Source organism: Xyrauchen texanus, chromosome 9 (genome assembly GCF_025860055.1).
Source record: "Xyrauchen texanus isolate HMW12.3.18 chromosome 9, RBS_HiC_50CHRs, whole genome shotgun sequence".
Classification (NCBI taxonomy): domain Eukaryota; kingdom Metazoa; phylum Chordata; class Actinopteri; order Cypriniformes; family Catostomidae; genus Xyrauchen; species Xyrauchen texanus.
Window position 1 is genome coordinate 15,523,410 of NC_068284.1, and position 19,698 is coordinate 15,543,107.

At 42.7% G+C, this 19,698-nt stretch overlaps 1 protein-coding gene across 4 annotated transcripts in view; it reads right to left on the bottom strand.

The window, feature by feature from the left end:
• The window catches only part of tnk2b (tyrosine kinase, non-receptor, 2b), a 117,897-nt gene that overhangs the window by 38,462 nt on the left and 59,737 nt on the right, over nt 1-19,698 (bottom strand). For all 4 annotated transcript variants that reach the window (XR_007971277.1, XM_052134343.1, XM_052134344.1 and 1 more), the window contains 2 exons: nt 17,429-17,606; nt 14,007-14,077 (listed from right to left, as the gene is read on the bottom strand). Coding sequence is in view for 3 of the 4 variants with exons in the window: in XM_052134342.1 (XP_051990302.1) it covers nt 14,007-14,077; nt 17,429-17,606 (249 nt within the window). In the remaining variant the exon portion in view is untranslated. The remainder of the gene's footprint in view (nt 1-14,006; nt 14,078-17,428; nt 17,607-19,698) is intronic.

Here is a 19,698-nt window from a genome sequence, read left to right on the forward strand (position 1 = left end):
GGGGTGTTTTTTTCTTTTTTTTCTTTTTTTTTTTCCTTCTTGAGACGGATCATTTAAAAAAGGTACAAACACTTTACGACCAATTCTTTTATTTATCTGATTTCTGGTTATTAGTATCTCTTTTTTTTTTGTGTGTGTGTGTGGCTTCGCAAATAGTTTGTTGTTCTAAACTTAACTAAAATCGCTGATGGTTCTGTGACATAGACATTAACTCTACTGGTAAAGACTTTATTCACAAAGGTGTTTTAACGCACTGAGAATGATTCTTAAGGTTAAAGGTTGGGTTGCTCCTTAGAGGTTGGGATGGTTTTAAGTCAGTTGAGGGATTACTGGGGGTTTGACAATGGGGGCCTGCAATTTGTCTCTGTTCTTGAGGCAAATATAGGAAAAGTTCAGTTTCTTCAGGGTGGGGAGGGTAACCGCCATTTTTTTTCTTCTTTCTTTTTTTTTTCCTTCTTTTTTCTTTACCTTTCTCTTAATTGCTTGTCATGCGTTGGAGACGTGGTCGTCATATTCATTATTCTTTTATAACCTAACGATTGATTAATGTGTGATTCAAATAGTACAGGAGAGTCTTCAATTCGGTTCACTAGCTGGAACGTTAAAGGTATGAATGGGCCAAATAAAAGATCTCGTATCTTTGCTCATCTTAAAAAATTGAATACTGAAATAGTATTTCTACAAGAAACACATCTACTGGTAACAGATCATATGAGACTCAAAAAACGAATCGGTTACCTAACGTAACCTCAGTTCTCTCTAGATGAGGGAACGAGTATTGCGTAAGCTAGCTTACGCTACGGGAAAGATTCATCTTTTCTGAGATATTGAAGCCAAAAAATTATCCTTAATTTTGTATCATTTGTCAACGCAGTGCAGCAACTGCAGACCTTGAGCGGGCTAGCTAGCGAGCTCATTGGTTGCTCTGCGGCAACTGCTGCAGCCTATAGACGAACTTGGGCGAACTCGCGTCCAATGAGAGAGCGTCCACGCGCTACTGCATCAAAGCCCGCCAAAATGGGCGTGGCTAGAGTGCATATAAGCGTAGTTCGTGAGGCTGGAACCCTGGTTTTCATTGAATGAAGCGAAAGTCGCTGCGTGGCGCGAGCACGGCCGGCTACGCAATACTGTTCCCTCATCTAGAGAGAACCGAGGTTACGTTAGGTAACCGATTCGTTCTCTTACGAGAGGTTCTCTCGTATTGCGTAAGCTAGCTTACGCTACGGGAACCCATTGTCAACGCCGTGCGCGCCAAGCATCCACTGCATGAGCCCCGGAGGTGGGGGACCCGGGGGAGCCCTTGTGAGTGGGGAAATAATATTTGGCCGGCAAGAGTGCGGGCCAGTGTGTGTGTAATACATAAGCACATAGTGGGAAGGGAACGACAGAGCGGCGGTGCCGGTCTGTGTGGAATGAGTCCCATCAGTGCAGCTCACCAGGGGAGCTGTAGCATATTAAACCGCTAGTAGTTTTGCCTGCAGGGCGGGCATTCCAGATTGTAAAATCTGACAAAGGTGGAGGGGGAAGCCCAGCCCGCTGCCACACATATGTCGTGAATGGAAATCCCGCTGGACCATGCTCACGATGAGGCCATGCCTCTAGTGGAGTGAGCCCTAATGCCCAACGGGCATGGCAGGTCTTTTGACGCGTATGCGGCAGAAATAGCGTCCACTATCCATCTAGACAGTGTCTGTTTCGAGGCGGCGAGACCTTTGGTGCGCCCTCCGAACGAAACGAAAAGCTGCTCAGAGCGCGCAGCGCGCAGTATACAATCTCAGTGCTCTGACTGGGCAAAGGAGATTGGCGTCGCGTTCGCTATCGGATGCTGGCAGCGCCGATAGGGAAATGACCTGTGCTCTGAAAGGAGTACCGATCACCTTGGGAACATAGCCGTGTCTAGGCTTTAAAATTACCTTGGAGTCACTTGGTCCAAACTCCATACACGCAGCGCTGACAGACAGCGCGTGAAGGTCTCCCACACGTTTGACTGATGACAGGGCAGTCAGAAAAACGGTTTTGAGTGAAAGGTATTTCAAATCCACGGACTGAAGCGGTTCGAAAGGGGGGGCTTTCATAGTTTCGAGAACTATAGAAAGATCCCAGATAGGAACCGATGGGGGGCGCAGGGGTTCATCCTTCTAGCTCCCTTGAGGAAGCGGATGACCAGCTCGTTTTTTTCCCAGTGACTGGCCGTGCAGGGGTTCAGCGAACGCTGCGACGGCCGCCACATACACTTTGAGCGTGGATGGGGATCTGCCCTTATCCAGCAGCTCTTGTAAAAACACGAGCAGCGACGACACCCCAGTCCTGGGCCAGCGCGTCCTCGCTTTTCGAGAAAAATATTGGGCAGTGAGAGTTCTCTTCTGACGCAAGAGGTCCATCTCTGCTCTGCCGAATATGCGCCATAACTTCTGGACTGTTTGAGCGTGCAGGGACCATTCCCCTGGAGGAATATTGTCTCTGGACAGTCTGTCTGGGCCGTCGTTCAGGTGGCCTGGCACGTGAGTCGCCCTCAGCGAGCGCAGGTGGCACTGGGACCAACTCAGTATGCGTTTCGTCAGATGGAAGAGGTTCCTGGATCTGACACCGCCCTGACGGTTTAGGTAGGACACCACAGATCTGTTGTCCGAACGGACCAGGACGTGGCGACCCTGAATGACCGGGAGAAAGCGCACAAGCGCGTACTCGACCGCTATCATTTCCAGACAATTTATGTGAAGGAGCTTTTCCTGAACTGACCATAGGCCAAAAACCGGAGAGCCCTCGCAGACCGCGCCCCAACCCGTGTTGGACGCGTCTGTCAAGATGACTTTTCGGCGAGATACAGCTCCCATGGTCACTCCCCGCTGATACCATTCGGCCACTGTCCAGGGCTGCAGAGCTGAAATACAGGTCTGAGTCACCTTGATCGGCTGGCGGCCTGTGGCCCAAGCCCGGCGAGACGCCGGGTGTTTAGCCAATGCTGAAGCGGGCGATGCGCAGTAAACCCAGCTGAAGTACTGCTGCGGCTGAGGCCATGTAACCTAGCACTCTCTGAAATTTTTTCAGAAGCGTGAGGCTGTTCATCTGAAAGGACGCGGCTAGTCGCTGAACACGGCGCCGGCTGTGTAGATAAGCGAGCCGTCATTGCCACGGAGTCTAGTTCTATTCCAAGGAAGGAAATTGCCTGACTGGGCTGTAGTGAGCTCTTGGTCCAATTGACTGCAAGACCCAAACTGTTCAGATGGCTGAGGAGAACTGTTCTGTGAGACAGAAGCTCCGTATGTGACTGTGCCATAATCAGCCAGTCGTCCAAATAGTTCAGAATTCGCAAGCCCTGACTCCGCAGGGGTGCGAGCGCCGCATCCATGCACTTCGTGAAAGTACGGGTGCTAAAGACAGGCCGAATGGAAGGACGGTGTATTGATAAACCTGGCCGTCGAGGCTGAATCTCAAGAATGGCCTGTGACGGGATTTATCTGAATCTGAAAGTAGGCATCTTTCAGATCGAGAGAGATAAACCAGTCCCCTGGCGCATATGCGCGAGGAGTTTCCTGATTGTAAGCATTTTGAACGGTCTTTTGCAAGCACCTTGTTCAAACCCCTGAGATCTAATATTGGTCTGATGCCGCCGTCTTTCTTGGGAACAAGAAAATAACGGCTGTAAAACCCCGACTCGCTCAGCGAAGGCGGCACTTTCTCTATGGCCCTTTTGCACAGAAGGTTTGCTATTTCTGAACGAAGCATGCAGGCTGCTTCCGTGTTCATAATAGTTTCGAGCCGCGCTCTGAAGCGGGGAGGGCGGCGATCGAACTGTAGCAAATAGCCCTGTTTTATTGTGCTTAACACCCATTTGGATATCCCTGGGATAGCTTCCCACGCTTTGAAGTGTAACGCTAGAGGGTGAATGGCCAAATCGCCCTGACTGTTCGCAGACAGCAGGGAACAGGCTGTTCTGTGAGTGACTTCCCGATTGAGGTGAATGGGGAAAGAGTCACATCTGTTAAGTTATGCGCGAGCATAGTCACGGGCACGGGACTTACATACAGAGAAGTGTTTGCTGGCCGTGTGACAGAGCGGGCAGAGAATGGGCGCGCGCACGTATTCGTGAGCGCGTTTATTGACTCTAACACTCGAGCGGGTTGTGTCCGCTTTATGTGAGTGGGCTCTGATCGGGACACGGGAAGTGTAATGCTTGTGTGTACAGGTGAACACTGGATTGTGGGCACATTTTCTACACATAAGGCATGTTTGCTCTTTACAAGATTTCTTTGGGTCGCCGTGAAAACGGCGTTTGAGTGCAGGCAAGCGGGCAGTATCACCGGCTTGTTGGCTGCTGAATCCACCACTGTAGTAGCCTGAGAGAGGGGACTGACAGGGGCGAAGCTTTGACGGTGGTCCGCCGCGGCGGGACTGAGCCGTCGTTTTTCAACAAGGCTAGGAGGACTTCGGTTGCTCAGGTTTCAGCGCAACCTTAGACCGAGGCCCGCGGGGGGGCGGCGGTCTGCGGCGGCTGTCTGAGCGTGATCGAGGGCGGCCGCCCTGTCGACGCTGAGAAGTCTGACTTTGTTGAGCTGGGCGCTGTGAAGAGGCTCGTGCAGGAGGCTGGTCACGTGGGCGGCCTGCAGAGGAGCTAGCGCGACGCGGCAGGAAGAGGTTCATGGCTTGGGTGGCTTTCTGGACTTCTGAAAAGCGGTCAACAATGCCACTCACCGCGGAGCCGAAGAGACCGGTCGGAGAGAGCGGTGCGTTGAGGAACGTGGAGCGCTCTGCTTCTCCCATGTCGGCTAGCGTTAGCCACAGATGTCTCTCGGTCACAGTCAGCGAGGCCATGCACTTCCCTTGAGCTTGGGCTGCAGCTTTGGTGGCGCAAAGGGCGAGGTCCGTCGCGCTTCTTAGATCTGTAACAGCCTCTGGGTGCCTGCCTTTCTCATCCCACTCCCGAAGAAGGTCCACTTGGAGGATCTGTAAGACGGCCATGGAGTGCAGAGCAGATGCGGCTTGGCTGGTGGCAGAATAGGTGCGGCCAACATAGGCGGAAGTCGCTCTGCAGGCCTTAGACGGGAGCACTGGCTTAGACCGCCATCTCGCGGAGGGCGGGCAAAGGTGTGCTGCTACCGAATCATCGACCGGGGGGATGGAGGAGTAGCCCTTGAGTGTGGAGTTCCAGCAGGAAGGGAGCGGCGACAGCTCTGAAGAAAGCAGCCATCGAGTCTGTTGGGAGCCTGCTCAGGGGGCGGTGACCACTCGAGCCCGAGGCGGTCGACGGCCTGTGTGAGGAGGCGTGTTAGTTCCCCTGAGCATTGCATGCCCCAGTCCCAGGCAGAGAGCGCAGATGATGTAGCGGTCTCCGGCGCTGACAGGGGCGGCATGAAGCGCAAGTGGTGCGAGGCATCTTAAAAAAGATGCTCGTTACTCTTTTGTGAAGTTCGTTAAGAACTAGCTTGCTCTAAAAAAGGATACGTCGCCGGATGGCGTAGCTCGCAGGATGGCTGAAGGTGGCGGAGACGGCCGGCTTCTTCGAGCGCTGTCCAAGCTTGCTAGATGCCCCCGAACCGCGACGCGGCTTCCAGTTCAGAGATGCGAAGAGCTTCGCTGAAGAGATGAAAATCAGGGTTCCAGCCTACGAACTACGCTTATATGCACTCTAGCCACGCCCATTTTGGCGGGCTTTGATGCAGTAAGCGCGACACCTCTCATTGGACGCGAGTTCGCCAAGTTCGATCTATAGGCTGCAGCAGTTGCCGCGAGAGCAACCAATGAGCTCGCTAGCTAGCCCGCTCAAGGTCTGCAGTTGCTGCACTGCGTTGACAAATGATACAAAATTAAGGATAATTTTTTGGCTTCAATATCTCAGAAAAGATTAATCTTTCCCGTAGCGTAAGCTAGCTTACGCAATACGAGAGAAACTCTCGTAAGAGAACCCTGGATTGGTCAAGTTTTTCATTCTCACTTCAACAGTAAAGCAAGAGGAACAGCAATTCTAATTCATAAGAAAGTACAGTTTCATACTTCCAAATGTGTTTCAGACCCCCAGGGACGTTTTGTCATTGTGACAGGTCATTTATTTCACACCCCTGTTGCCCTGGTATGTATTTACGCCCCCAATTGGGATGATGTTAATTTCATTTATAAAATTATTTCACTTTTACCCAACTTAAACTCACATCAATTAATTTTTGGTGGGGATCTGAATTGTGTTATCAACCCAATCCTAGATCGTTCGAATCCGAAAACCACATTCCAGTCTAAAATTTCCCAAGCTCTCTCTACTTTCATGGCACAAACGGGTTGTCTGGATCCGTGGAGATTTTTATTCCCGCAAAAGAAAGAATTCTCTTATTTTTCCCATGTTCATTCTTCATACTCAAGAATAGACTATTTTTTTTATAGATAAGACACTACTTCCTTCAGTGGAAAATACTCAATATTCAGCAATTATAATATCAGATCATGCACCATTGCTCCTTGATCTACGTTTTATTCAGCATTGTACCCAACGCCCTACATGGCGATTCAACTCTACCCTGTTGGCAGATAAAAATTTCCACAGACATATATCAGTGGCGATGGATAACTTCTTGCTCACAAATGCTTCAGAAACGGTATCACCACTAATTTTATGGGAGACATTTAAAGTTGTCATCAGAGGTGAAATTATATCTTATTCTGTATCCAGTAATAAAAAGAAAAATGCAAAACTACAACAATTAATTGATTCGATAGAAAAATTTGATCAACAACTCTCTCTATCCCCTTCTGAAGAACTGCTCAAAAAAAGAGTGGAAATTAAAGCACAATACGATCAGATATCAATTGAAAAAACTCAACAAAATCTGCTTTGGTCTAAAGGGAATTTTTATGAACATGGGGAAAAAGCGGGCCGTTTATTATCACATCAGATAAAGTGTCAATCAGCTTCCAGGTTAATTCCACAGATTCGCAACGCATCACAACATTTGACAGTGGATCCTAAAGAAATTAATGAAACTTTTAAAAAATTTTATTCAAATTTATATACTTCAGAATTTCCCGGGGATATATCAGGTATGTCAACCTTTTTGAATGACCTGAATATCCAGACAATTAATCCAGATTATAAAGAAAGATTAGAACAGCCAATTGAGCTGCAAGAGATTTTAGATTCTATTAATGCAATGCAAAATGGCAAAACCCCTGGCCCAGACGGTTATCCTGTCGAATTTTATAAAGCTTTTGCTCCCAAATTAGCCCCGCTTCTCCTGAAAATGTTTGAGAATTCTTTAAACAGTACAGAATTGCCACAGTCCCTCACAGAAGCATTTTTACACTCATTTTGAAGCCTGGAAAAGATCCACTAGAGTGCAACTCCTACAGACCAATCTCTTTGTTAAATGTTGATGTTAAAATTCTTGCCAAATCGTTGGCCTCTAGAATAGATACTGTTATACCAGAAATAATATCCCCAGATCAGACAGGCTTTATTAGGGGTCGCCACTCATTTACCAACTTAAGGAGGCTTCTTGGTATTTTGTATTCTCCTGCGTCCAGGGATGCCCCAGAGGTGGTGGTATCCCTGGACGCAGAGAAGGCATTTGATAGAGTGGAGTGGAGCTATCTATTCGCAGTATTGGAGCGATTTGGTTTTGGGCCAAAATTTATATCCTGGGTCAAATTATTGTATTCTAACCCTAAAGTATCTGTTATAACAAACAAAATACGTTCACAATTTTTTCCAATATTAAGGGGCACAAGACAGGGTTGCCCTTTAAGCCCTCTTCTTTTTGCATTAGCAATAGAGCCACTTTCCATTATGCTTAAATCCTTGCAGTCTATACAGGGCATTGATCGAATGGGGATGGAACATAGGGTTTCTTTATATGCTGATGACCTATTGTTATACATTTCAAATCCAGTTGAAAATGTCCCAAAAATAGTGCAGAAGCTATCTGTTTTTGGCAGTTTTTCAGGATACAAACTTAACCTTTCTAAAAGTGAATGTTCCTTATTAACCCTCTTGCTTTACAAATTAAGGCTGCATCCCTCCCATTTCGCATCTCTCAATCTGGTTTTAAATATTTGGGAGTTCATATTACTCGTACTTTCTCAGGTTTATATGCAAACAATTTTTTACCACTCATAAGTAATATTAAGTCTGATCTTCAGAGATGGGATGCATTACATTTGTCTCTAGCAGGCAGAGTAAATTGTATAAAAATGAATATCTTACCTAGATTCTTATACTTATTTTGTTCACTTCCAGTTTTTCTCCCAAAAACATTTTTCTGTTCAGTAAATAAACCCATATTATCATTCTTGTGGGGGGGAAAGAACCCTAGAATTCGTAAGGAGCTCCTCGAAAGGCAAAGGCCCCATGGAGGCTTAGCTCTTCCTAATCTTATGGGCTACTACTGGGCCGCAAATCTTCAAAAAATTATTTGTTGGTATACTTCCCCTGAGGTTGATTGGTGTAAGGCGGAGGCAAATACTTGTATTTCTACATCGCTTTCTGCTCTAATAACAATGAAGCTACCATTCTCTCCCTCTAAATACTCTTCAAGCCCAGTAGTACGCTCTACACTTAAAATATGGTCACAGTTTAGACAAAGGCATAAACTCAGCAACTTTTCTATGCTAAGCCCTCTCTGTAATAACCATTTGTTTCCTGCTGGTAAAATAGATCTCACGTATGCACAATGGCAAAGGATAGGCTTGGCCAGGTGTAGTGACTTTTATATAAACAACACTTTTGTCAGTTTCAATGACCTCTCAGAGAAATTCCATTTGTCACAGTCCAACCTATTTCGTTACTTTCAAGTCCGACATTTTGTTCAATCTCAGAGCTCAACTTTCCCTGACCTGCCACCTACTTCACTATTGGATAAAATTCTATTGTCTCCTACCTTTCTTAAGGGTGAAATTGCAGCAATATATAAGATGGTTATGTCCTCAAATGACGTTTTAATTGACAGAATAAGAGGTGAGTGGGTAAAGGACATAGGAAGTGAAATACCTGACGAAGTTTGGGATGAGGCTCTTAATAGAGTAAATGGATCAACCTCTTGTGCACGCCTCAGCCTTATACAACTTGAAGTCCTCCACCGTGCCTATTACACAAAATGTAGACTTTCAAAAATGTATCCAAATGTTGATGACTTGTGTGATCGATGCAAAGGTGACAAGGTAGACTTTTTTCATATGTTTTGGGCTTTTCAAAAGCTGAGTGACTATTGGACATTCATATTTAAAACATTAAATGATGCCTTTAGCTTGGATATAAAACCCAGTGTTGAAGTTGCTATTTTTGGAGTACCAGAACATGGAGTATCATTGACAAATAAAGTAAAAAATGTTATTGCTTTTGCTACCTTATTAGCGAGAAGGAGAATATTATTGGAGTGGAACTCAACAAACCCGCCTAAGCCTCAAAGTGGTTATGTGATCTAGTATCATACTTAAAATTAGAGAAAATTAAATATTTAATGAAAGGATCTGTTGACAATTTTTATAAGACATAGCAACCCATGATTTCATATTTTGAGAAGATGAAGACTCTCCCACTTATTGATCAATGTTAAATATGATCACCAATTGGGGTTTTGTTTTATAACTATGTACGGACCACGGAACAATAATTTTATTTTTGGCTATTTATGTACATATCTTTTATTTATTTATTTTATTTATTTTTTTTTTTATTTTTTATTTTCTTCAAATTATTATTACTATTGTTGTCTTAACTTGTATGTAATGTATGGTTAATTATTGTGGCGGAACGGGTTATAATGGGGGGGGGGAAGCTCTAACTTTAATTGTATTTTCTTTCTGTTAATGCTTTAAAAAAGTTCATAAATAAATAAATAAAAAAATAAATAAATAAATAATAATAAAAAAAAGAATTGCACACTCACAGCAACTCAAACAGGTCTTTCTTCTGAATATTATACAGGTATTAGCAAGGCATACATATCCACTAGGGCTATTTATTGATATTTGATATATATATTTGTCTGGCTTTTGACCAATTTTATTTATTTATTTTTTGCATCATGAAGGCGCCGCGGATGGCCGCCTCGGTATGGAGCGCTCCTATTCTTTTGAAGTTTTTGTTTGTTTGTCATGTGTTTAGTAATAATTTTCCAGTCAGTTTTACCAGGGATGAACTGCTGAACATTCGGCAGCATATACCATACAATCTTTTCCCGGTTTTTGAATATTCAGACACTTTGCTGGACATTTTAGTCGGAGGCGCAGCTTTACTGTTCAAGAGACGCAGACAAAGGAGACGAGCAGGCGCGCTGGTCAAGCTCCGTCGGCCCAGCTTTCAAACAGCGTCAAGCATTCATCAAGCAAATCTACATGTGCTGTCCTAATTTGGAAGGGCTCTTTATTAATTGTAAGCCATTCTACGAACCACAGGAGTTTTAACCCAGATGGTGTTTCACCTGCGTGTCTTAGATCCTGTGCTAACCAGCTTGCCCCCATCTTCACACAGATCTTCAATAGATCACTGGAGCAGTGTGAATCCCATGCTGCTTCAAATGCTCAATCATCATTCCCGTTCCAAAGAAACCAAAAATCACAGGAATTAATGACTACAGACCTGTCGCCCTGACATCTGTGGTCAAGAAGTCAATCGAGAGACTGGTGATGGCCCACCTGAAGGACATCACTGGACCTTTCTAGATCCCCTTCAATTTGCTTAAAGCAAACAGGTCTATGGAGGATGGTCAACATGGGATTGCATCATATCCTGCAACATCTGGACAGACCAAGGACATATGCAAGAATCCTTTTTGTTAAATTCAGTTCGGCTTTCAACACCATCATCCCAGCTATACTCCAGAGTAAAATACACTAGCTCTCTGCTCACCCGTCTTTCTGTCAGTGGATTACCAGCTTTCTGACAGACAGGCAGCAGGGGGAAGACAGGGGCTTGTGAGAAAGGGGGAATTCACTACCAGCACCTGTACAAACAGCACTGATGCCCCCCAGGAATGTGTGCTCTCCCCACTACTCTTCTCCTTCTACACCAATGACTGCACCACCAAGGACACCTCAGTCAAGCTCCTGAAGTTTGCAAATGACACCATAACATTTACATTTACATTTACATTTATGCATTTGGCAGACGCTTTTACAGGGACAATCCCCCCGGAGCAACCTGGAGTTAAGTACCTTGCTCAAGGACACAATGGTGGTGGCTGTGGGGTTAAAACCTGTGACCTTCTGACCAACAGAAGTCCTGTGCTTTAGCCACTACGCCACCACCACCACTCCACACCACCACACCACTGTCATCGGCCTCATCCTAGATGATGATGAGTCTGCATACAGAAGGGAGGTTAAACAGCTGGATGTCTGGTGCACTCAAAACAACATTGAGCAGAACACATCCAACCTCTTCTGCCATTACATTCCCTTGCACTGTATATAACAGATTTGTATTAAAATTGCACTATGTATGTTTATGTGTATGTATGTGTGTGTGCCCATATAGTACAAAAAAGATTGTATTATGTAGGCCTATCTGCGTTCGCTTGGCACTATGTGCTCCATTTAATCCATATTATTCAAATTGAGGATTTTGTTTGAAGATTTTAAAAATGTTTAGGGCTATGACGTCATAAAATCTGAAGACAGACATTAGAAACTTCATTCTAAAACCTCAATAGAGGTTTCGAATGTAAATATGACATGAAAAAAAAATGACATTTGGTACAGTTTAGTATGAACGGTGGCCATTCTAGTAGTTATAGAATTCCGGTAGTTCTAGTGTTAAGATGTAACGCTGGGATGTTTCCTTTAAAGAGCCCCGCCTCTGCTTATTCCACAACGGTACACGCACTTTTTCACGGTACATGAATGTACTTTTTTCCCTAATACTTTGGGATCTACATATAATAAACTGTGAAAGTTTAGAGTGCATCTGGACTGATCTGTGTAATTCTTCCTCCCTCAGGGGTGAACTGCTGCTCTCACGCGTCATCGTTACAGTTTATTGTGATTTTATGTTACGTTAAATGAGATCAAACGACTATTCAACAACAAACATTTTTCTCATCAATTTTGTATTTTCGACGAGGTCGATAATGTCGACTAAACGTTTCAGCCCTAATGCAAATGATAATATGCTTTTAAACTCACCTGCTTTATTTGCTTGAATAAATCCGGGTGTCTCTCTTTCATGTGCTTTATTAAGTTTGATGTGTTTACAAATAGGTTTTTGCTGATCTATGATGTTTCCCTAACCTATGAATTTCCAAACCTGGCTTTTTCCACTTTTCTTTTCGACAAGATTCAGTTGAGACTCCGCAGCAGCAGCTACTTTGCTTGTGAGCGTTCCAAAGTTCCCAACTCTGCATGGGTACTGGGTAGACCCGGTAGTCGGTACCCTGGTACCTCCAGAAATTCTAGTATCGTAAAAAAATAATTTTTGAGTACCGACTTGGACAACACTACTTACCACACCCTCCACAGTTTTAGACCATTTTAGCATAATGTGTTTTGGACCAGCTTAAATACAGGAAATCATGTCCAGTATCAATTCAATAAGGGACGCATCATTTCATCTTTAAATACGGGACGATACCGTATTTTATTGTATGGGTGGCAACCTAACTTAGTACTGGAGCTCTGAAATGATGATGTCCAGAGATTGGATTGCATTCAGACTAGCAGGTAATGCATGGAGCTAGCACATGCAATGCTATGTAAAGAGACTGTCCAAAAAGTATATTTCATAGCATTGATGGATTACAGTGATTGGACAGCTAATATTTAACGTAAGAGAAATGCAGCCTCTTATTTATAGTCGTTTACGTAAACCTGAAGATATTAACATGATTCAAATAAATAGAGGCCACTGTTGCTCCAAACATTGCAAATGTACAATTATATACTTCTAATTGATCATTTGTTCTCAGGATAGAAAAGGTCTTGCGACCCAGCAGACAATCGTGACCTAATGGTTGAGAAACCCTGCTCTTGAGTGTTCACAAGTTGTAAAACTAGTCTATTGCAGCACTCTCCAGGAAACTTGAAAGAGTGTTAAAATCATCACAAGATTTACAAAATCCCTCTGTATTATCAAACAAAATAGCATTGAATATATTATAAATATTCAATGTATTGCCCAGCCCTAACATGTGCCATATTTCATTTGTGCAGAATGTTGCAGCTACACAAAGTTCAGACTGGCTCACAGAACCAAACACTTACTTAATTTCCTCTGCATTATAAATCTATCTGCAAGCATGCACACATACACAAACCTCAGAGAATAGCCCACATTGTGCAGATTTATTGCTTGTGACTGAGGCCAAGTTGAGATTCTGCCTGCAGCATTTGATGGAGCATTAACCAGGTTAGTGCCTGAGAGGTATGAGCGACAGGCCGGAGTGTTCACTTCCTGCCTAAATCCCAGTGACCAGCTACATCAAACAAAAATCCACAGAGAAACTGCCAACAGGGCACGCACAGGACAGAGACCACATTTCAGCTCCTCTGTGTGCAAAGTAGTGGGAAAATAAGAATGCAAATAAAAGGGGACACTTTAAAATAAATTAAACACAAACCACTTTTGAGTGGATAGTAGGCTGATCTTCCGACTCATTCAAATGTAGTGTACAGTATCTTCCTGTTCATTATTTCAAAGATTTTGTATAGAAACCTCAATTCCATAACTGTGAGTTATCTTCTGAGAAGTATCACGACTGTGACCTCAGCTTGACAAAAGCAACAATGAATGTTGTACAAAAGATGAAAGGCAGCTGAAATGGTCTAGGTCAAGCTTAAGGTTAAACGTTAGTTCTTGATTTATTCATTTCAGGTTCAATGAGAGACTGTGGAAGTCACAGACTCTAAAGTGCTTGAGGGAAATTGTGAGCTGAATCTCCTGTGAATGAAACAAAGTCCTTGTCCGACTGAACTGAACTGAGTGTGTATGCTTGTAAGGGAGAGTATGAGTGTGTGTTTGTGTGTGAGACATGATCCTAGACCAGAAGTGTCATTGTTCGGTCAAAGTGCGAGGAAGGTTGTTGACATACCTTGCTCATCCAAGACTTGCGCTTGCACATGGTTTTTCTCCTCTTCACTGCCTCCCACAGTCGTCTCTGCCCTGTCAGAGAAAACAAATGACAGAATGTTATTGTTAAAGGAATGTTGCAAGTAAAAAATGTATGCTCTATGCTCAAACTGTGACAGAGTCTATAAAGAAAATTATTTTATTTATAAAAATAAAACAAATCTAGTTTTATAAAATCCCTTTGGCCTGTTCAATATTACTGAAATTGATCTTGACGTGACGTAACTATCTGTGAAATACTGTTGACACGAAGCACTCTGCCTATGTCAGTAACGGATAACCAGAAGTACTGCCTAGAAAAGTAATAGCGCTGATAAAAGGGCAGACAACTTTACAGCTAAAATAAAACCTTTTTGTATTGAAGAATGCCTTACCATATACACTTTCATTATAAGCATGTTACTGTAAACACGGTTTTTGCCTGATTATACAAAATGGACCAATTAAAAAAAACAAATTGTGTGGTAATCAAAAACATGTCACAAATTCTGTCAATAGAGCTTAAAAGGTCACTCAATAATATTCTTGTATAGTTCTCAGTTACAGATGTCTTTGTTAAATGTGCTTTTCGCAGTCAAAAGTTTTTCGCAAGACAAAGTGTCCAATTACAGGGAATTATAGAGATGAAACAAGTAATTCTGGGTTGGCCATATGAGCTTAACATGTCTTCATCTCATGTGAGTGTCCATCATTTAAACATCCTTTCAAAAATCAAAAACACTATTCTACTATTATTATTTCTTTCTGTGTAAATGTTTTAAAACATAAAAAATACTGAGTGCAAGAAAAGAAAAGACAAACAGAGACAGACTGAAAGAGAGCGAGAGACAGATGAAGGGAGGGTGCAATAGAAGATGTGATGAAAATGGAGTGTGACCAAAAAAGAGAGAAAAGAGAGAGTGCTAGGAGAGGCGTGTAATGAGTTTAAGACGAGAAGTGATCAGGCTGGCTTAAGTGAAATTACATTATTAGAGTTTACACCTCACACAAATGCTGAGTACTGAGTGTGGACTGACACACTGATTAGGATTTGGCAGACACTCAAAGCTTATGCTACCAGTGAAAAACATCCCTCTGCTTTACAGAGTAATGGTAGTTTCATAAATTTACTTTCACTACCTGCTTTTGTGTACTTGAGGAATGGTTAGGTAACAGGTGTTACAGCCCTAATCCCCTTTCACTGTCATTAAATGGAAAAGAATGACCAGGATATTCTTCAAAAGAGAAGAAAAGAGAAAGATCATTTTTAATTTTGGGGGAATTTTTCCATTATCGTGTTGGTAGACACAACATTACAGAAGTGACATTTGCAGTTATAATGTAAATAAATGTAGTCATTGCCAGTATATCAAACCATTTGTATGTATAATCGTAACCCCCTGCAGAGTCCAGACATCAGAAAATTCAGAATAGACAATTTTTTCTTCAATTTAGATCAGGAAAAGAAAAAGTGTTCCGGATGTTTTTGAGAGACTGCACACTTTGTATATACATTTTGAAATGAAATGCACAATCCAGAAATATGAATAGCCACAGAATGTAAAAGGGTTGGCACTCCTAAGACTAGTATCATGTAATTTACTAATACTGTAGTAACAATGACTGTAAGAACCATGACTGCTGTCACCAATGTTTTCTCATCAGAATTCATGGTTTTGACTGCAATACTGTTTCCATATAGTAAACATGATTTTACTATATATATTGTAACCATGAGAGTAACCATGTTGATTTTGTGGTTACTATGATTTTACTACAAATATCATGGTACTAAACTATTGCCTCTGTAGTAAAACATGACGATTTTAAGTAAAGGCAAACCTGTTGAAGTGTGTTACCATATAGAGTATTTTTATTTTGGATTTGGCAGAAGAAAAAACAAATCTGAACATAGTAAATACTGAACTGTATCATGACCCTAAAACCATGATACAAACCAAACTGTTAGAAATTTGAACTATTACACCCCTAAATTATATTAATATATATATACATGATTTGATGTGTCTGTAATGCAAAATTATGCAAAATTAAAGAAGGGAGACCATTTGTTCATCATAATTAAGGTCGGCATATGTTAGCTTTGTTCAAATGTTTGTATGAATATTGTATGAGTGATGAACTTGGCACAGCATTGAAATACAGCAACATAATAAATGTGGCTCTTACAATAAAAAAAAAAGTGCTGTTATAAGAAAGTGTATATATATATATATATATTTCTTAGTCCTTTCCTTATCATTCTGGAATGATACATTACAAATATATATATTGTAATCAATATTGATGGTTGAAAATGTTGTTTTAAATATAGTGAACCAATAATGTAAGGTAAATAATGCAATTTCCTAAAAAAAAAATCCCTTATAGCATTGTAGTACAGTATGAACAATTAAATTGTTCTTTTGCTTCAAAAATTATTTTTTTCATGGTATGGTTAAAATTTACATGGAATTGGCCAAATGCGATGTCATTTCTTGTTTATAGCTTCACGCAGCACTGTGTTCTGGAGAACAACTACCGGACATTGAGGTAAAGTGCATCTGATTTGGTATTCAGAGCCGGGACAAAAACAATAACAGCTCTGACTGGAGAGGTAGTAATGGGAAAGAGAGATGGAAAGAAAAGAAGGAAGCAGGAGTGTCTCTGGTCTGGTGAATGGCAGGCAGAGGCTTTCGCGCAGTGCTCAACATAGCAAAATTCAGTATCTAGTACACTTGTACACTAAAGCCTTAGGCATTCTTCAGATTTGACGTGAACACTCAGTCGAACGTGAGCCTGTCAAAGTATACTGCATACAACTGTGCATGCATACGCAGGCAGATGGCACATGCACGCTACAACTGCTATGAAACCCCAAATTATTTCTCGTCATGAGTTAATACCCACAAAGATGTCTTTATATTCCTTCAGACTAGAGTTATACAAATAAAGGTATCTCCAGAACTCCTCACACACACGCACTCTTGAATTGCATATCCACTGTTATTTTTACCTTTATCTCCTGATGGCAATTACATCTTCTAATGCTTCTTTGTGACAGCAACGGCTCAAAGTGTTAGCATTGCCACCTTGTGGACCCACTAATTATTGCAAATAACTTCAGACACATGTGCATTCTGTGCATTCAAAGATGTACGGTTAGAAAAATCGGGCTGCACATGCAGTGCTCAAGAACTCTTGATGATGCTGATGATGAGATTTGAGTCACGCATTCTGTATGCGGTCTGACCGAAGTATACTTTGGGCTTAATGCGAACCCCCTCCAAAATATTCTGTTGCTTTTTCGTCTGTATGTAACAGTGTCACAGTTTAGATTTACATTTTTTGTGCAGACAATGTAAAGAAAAGCTATATTTGTTATAAACCCTGGACTGGACTCACCGGGTCGGCCCATACCGATCTTCTCCAGGTCCTCATTCTTCACATAGTCAAAATGCGAGAGGCGTGTAACATTGAGCTCATCCCGGATACGTAGGAAGTACTGCTGCAGTTGTACTTCCATCAGCAGCTCTAGCAGCCACTCAGTGCCCTCCTCACACTGCATACTGCTGCCCAGCTTCTGCAAAGAGAGAAATTGACCAGTGAACTCCACTCAGCTATACCCTGAGGGGTAATACTGATTTTTATATACACAATGCATTACAATCTTTTTTAACAAAGTCACAAACATGCAAGAGAAATTACTCTCCCAAAAGCCTGGAACCAAAATTAGTCACGCTATTCTCTGCAAATTAACAATCCCCAACCCATTAGCCAAAAATAGTGTCAACCTGGACAGCAACAAGTGACCAAGTCCAAATGTGTGATTGAACATTCATCATGCTATTGATATGATTTAGGTCAGTGTGCTACAAAAACGGCTCATAAAAAAAAGATAGCTACAATTGGCTTTCTCTGTTCGACCATACCGCACATCTAGTCAGCACACACAAATACACAAATGAACAGGCACACCTGAAGTTCATGAAACACAGATGGCATTGGCCCTGGCCACATGTGCTGAGCTATTCTCTAAGCCAGGGGTCAGCAACCTATGGCACGCGTGCCAGCATTGGCACTCAGAGGGGTAATCACTGGCACACCAGCAACGGCGAGAGAGGAGTACTCTATTTAATTTATATAAATTCCGCATCTGCATTACAATCTACATCTTGATGTAATCCTTACTCGTGATCATGCAGCGCGTTTTTATGAGCTGAATGGGAGGCTGAACAAAAAGTTTAAATGTGACAAGAATGCAGTGTACCCAACAGACTCGTGCAGCACGTGTACTGTATTACATCAAGATGTACTGTAGATTGGAACGCAGGTGTGAAAAACGTAATAAGTAAAATAGCCTTCTCTTTCACTGGTTGCTTGCATGCTAGTGATTACATGATTACAATGACATAATATAAGAAATATTTAAGATTCCACACAATTGGGGACTGGGTAGCTCAGCGAGTAATTGACGCTGACTACCAATACTGAAGTCGTGAGTTTGAATCCAGGGCATGCTGAGTGAATCCAGCCAGGTCTCCTAAGCAACCAAGCTAGGGAGGGTAGAGTCACATGGTGTAACGTCCTCATGGTCACGATTAGTGGTTCTCGCTCTCAATGGGGCATGTGGTAAGTTGTGTGTGGTTCGCGGAGAGTAGCATGTGCATCCACATGCTGGGAGTCTCCGCGGTGTCATGCACAACGAGCCACATGATAAGATGCGTGGATTGACTGTGTCAGAAGCGGAGGCAACTGAGACTTGTCCTTTGCCGCCCGAATTGAGGTGAGTGACCGCGCCACCACGAAGACCTATAAAGTAGTGGGAATTGGGCATTCCATATTGGGAGAAAGGGGTATCGGTAATCAAGTAAGCAAATTTGTACCAAAAATGGCACTCCATGTCAAAAAGGTTACCTACCCCTGCTCTAAGCCATTTAATGCCTCCAAAAAAGAAGCATCTTCACACCTCTGATTTGAACCAATTAATACAGGCCTTACTGCAATAAGGAGCAATAGTAAGCTCCTTAGAAAGCAACAAATAATAATTGCTGAGTAAATCCCTATTCAAACAGGAATAATTTTCCAGACATATGTCTGGAAAGTAATTACTCTGAATGTCTGTTGTGTTTACCGCCAATTCGCATGAGATAAGCGATGTCCGTTAAAATTTTCCATAAAAAAATTGCATTTACATACCGTCAAACGCAAACTGACTAATAAGAATTATTTATTTTTTTATCCCCTTTTCTCCCCAATTTGGAATGCCCAATTCCCACTATTCATGGTGGCGTGGTTACTCGCTTCAATCCGAGTGGTGGAGGACAAGTCTCAGTTGCCTCCGCTTCTGAGACAGTCAATCTGCAGATCTTATCTCGTGGCTCGTTGTGCATGACACCACGGAGACTCCCAGCATGTGGAGACTCAAGATACTCTCCGCAATCCACGCACAACTTACCACATACCCCATTGAAAGCGAGAACCACTAATCACGACCACGAGGAGGTTACCCCATGTGACTCTACCCTCCCTAGCAACCGGGCCAATTTGGTCATTCAGCACACCCTTGATCTGAACTCATGACTCAGGGGTGATAGTCAGCATTATTTATGCAGGAAATAGTATACATGACACTGCATCAGTGATTACTCGAAGAAATTGATTGGAATATCTGG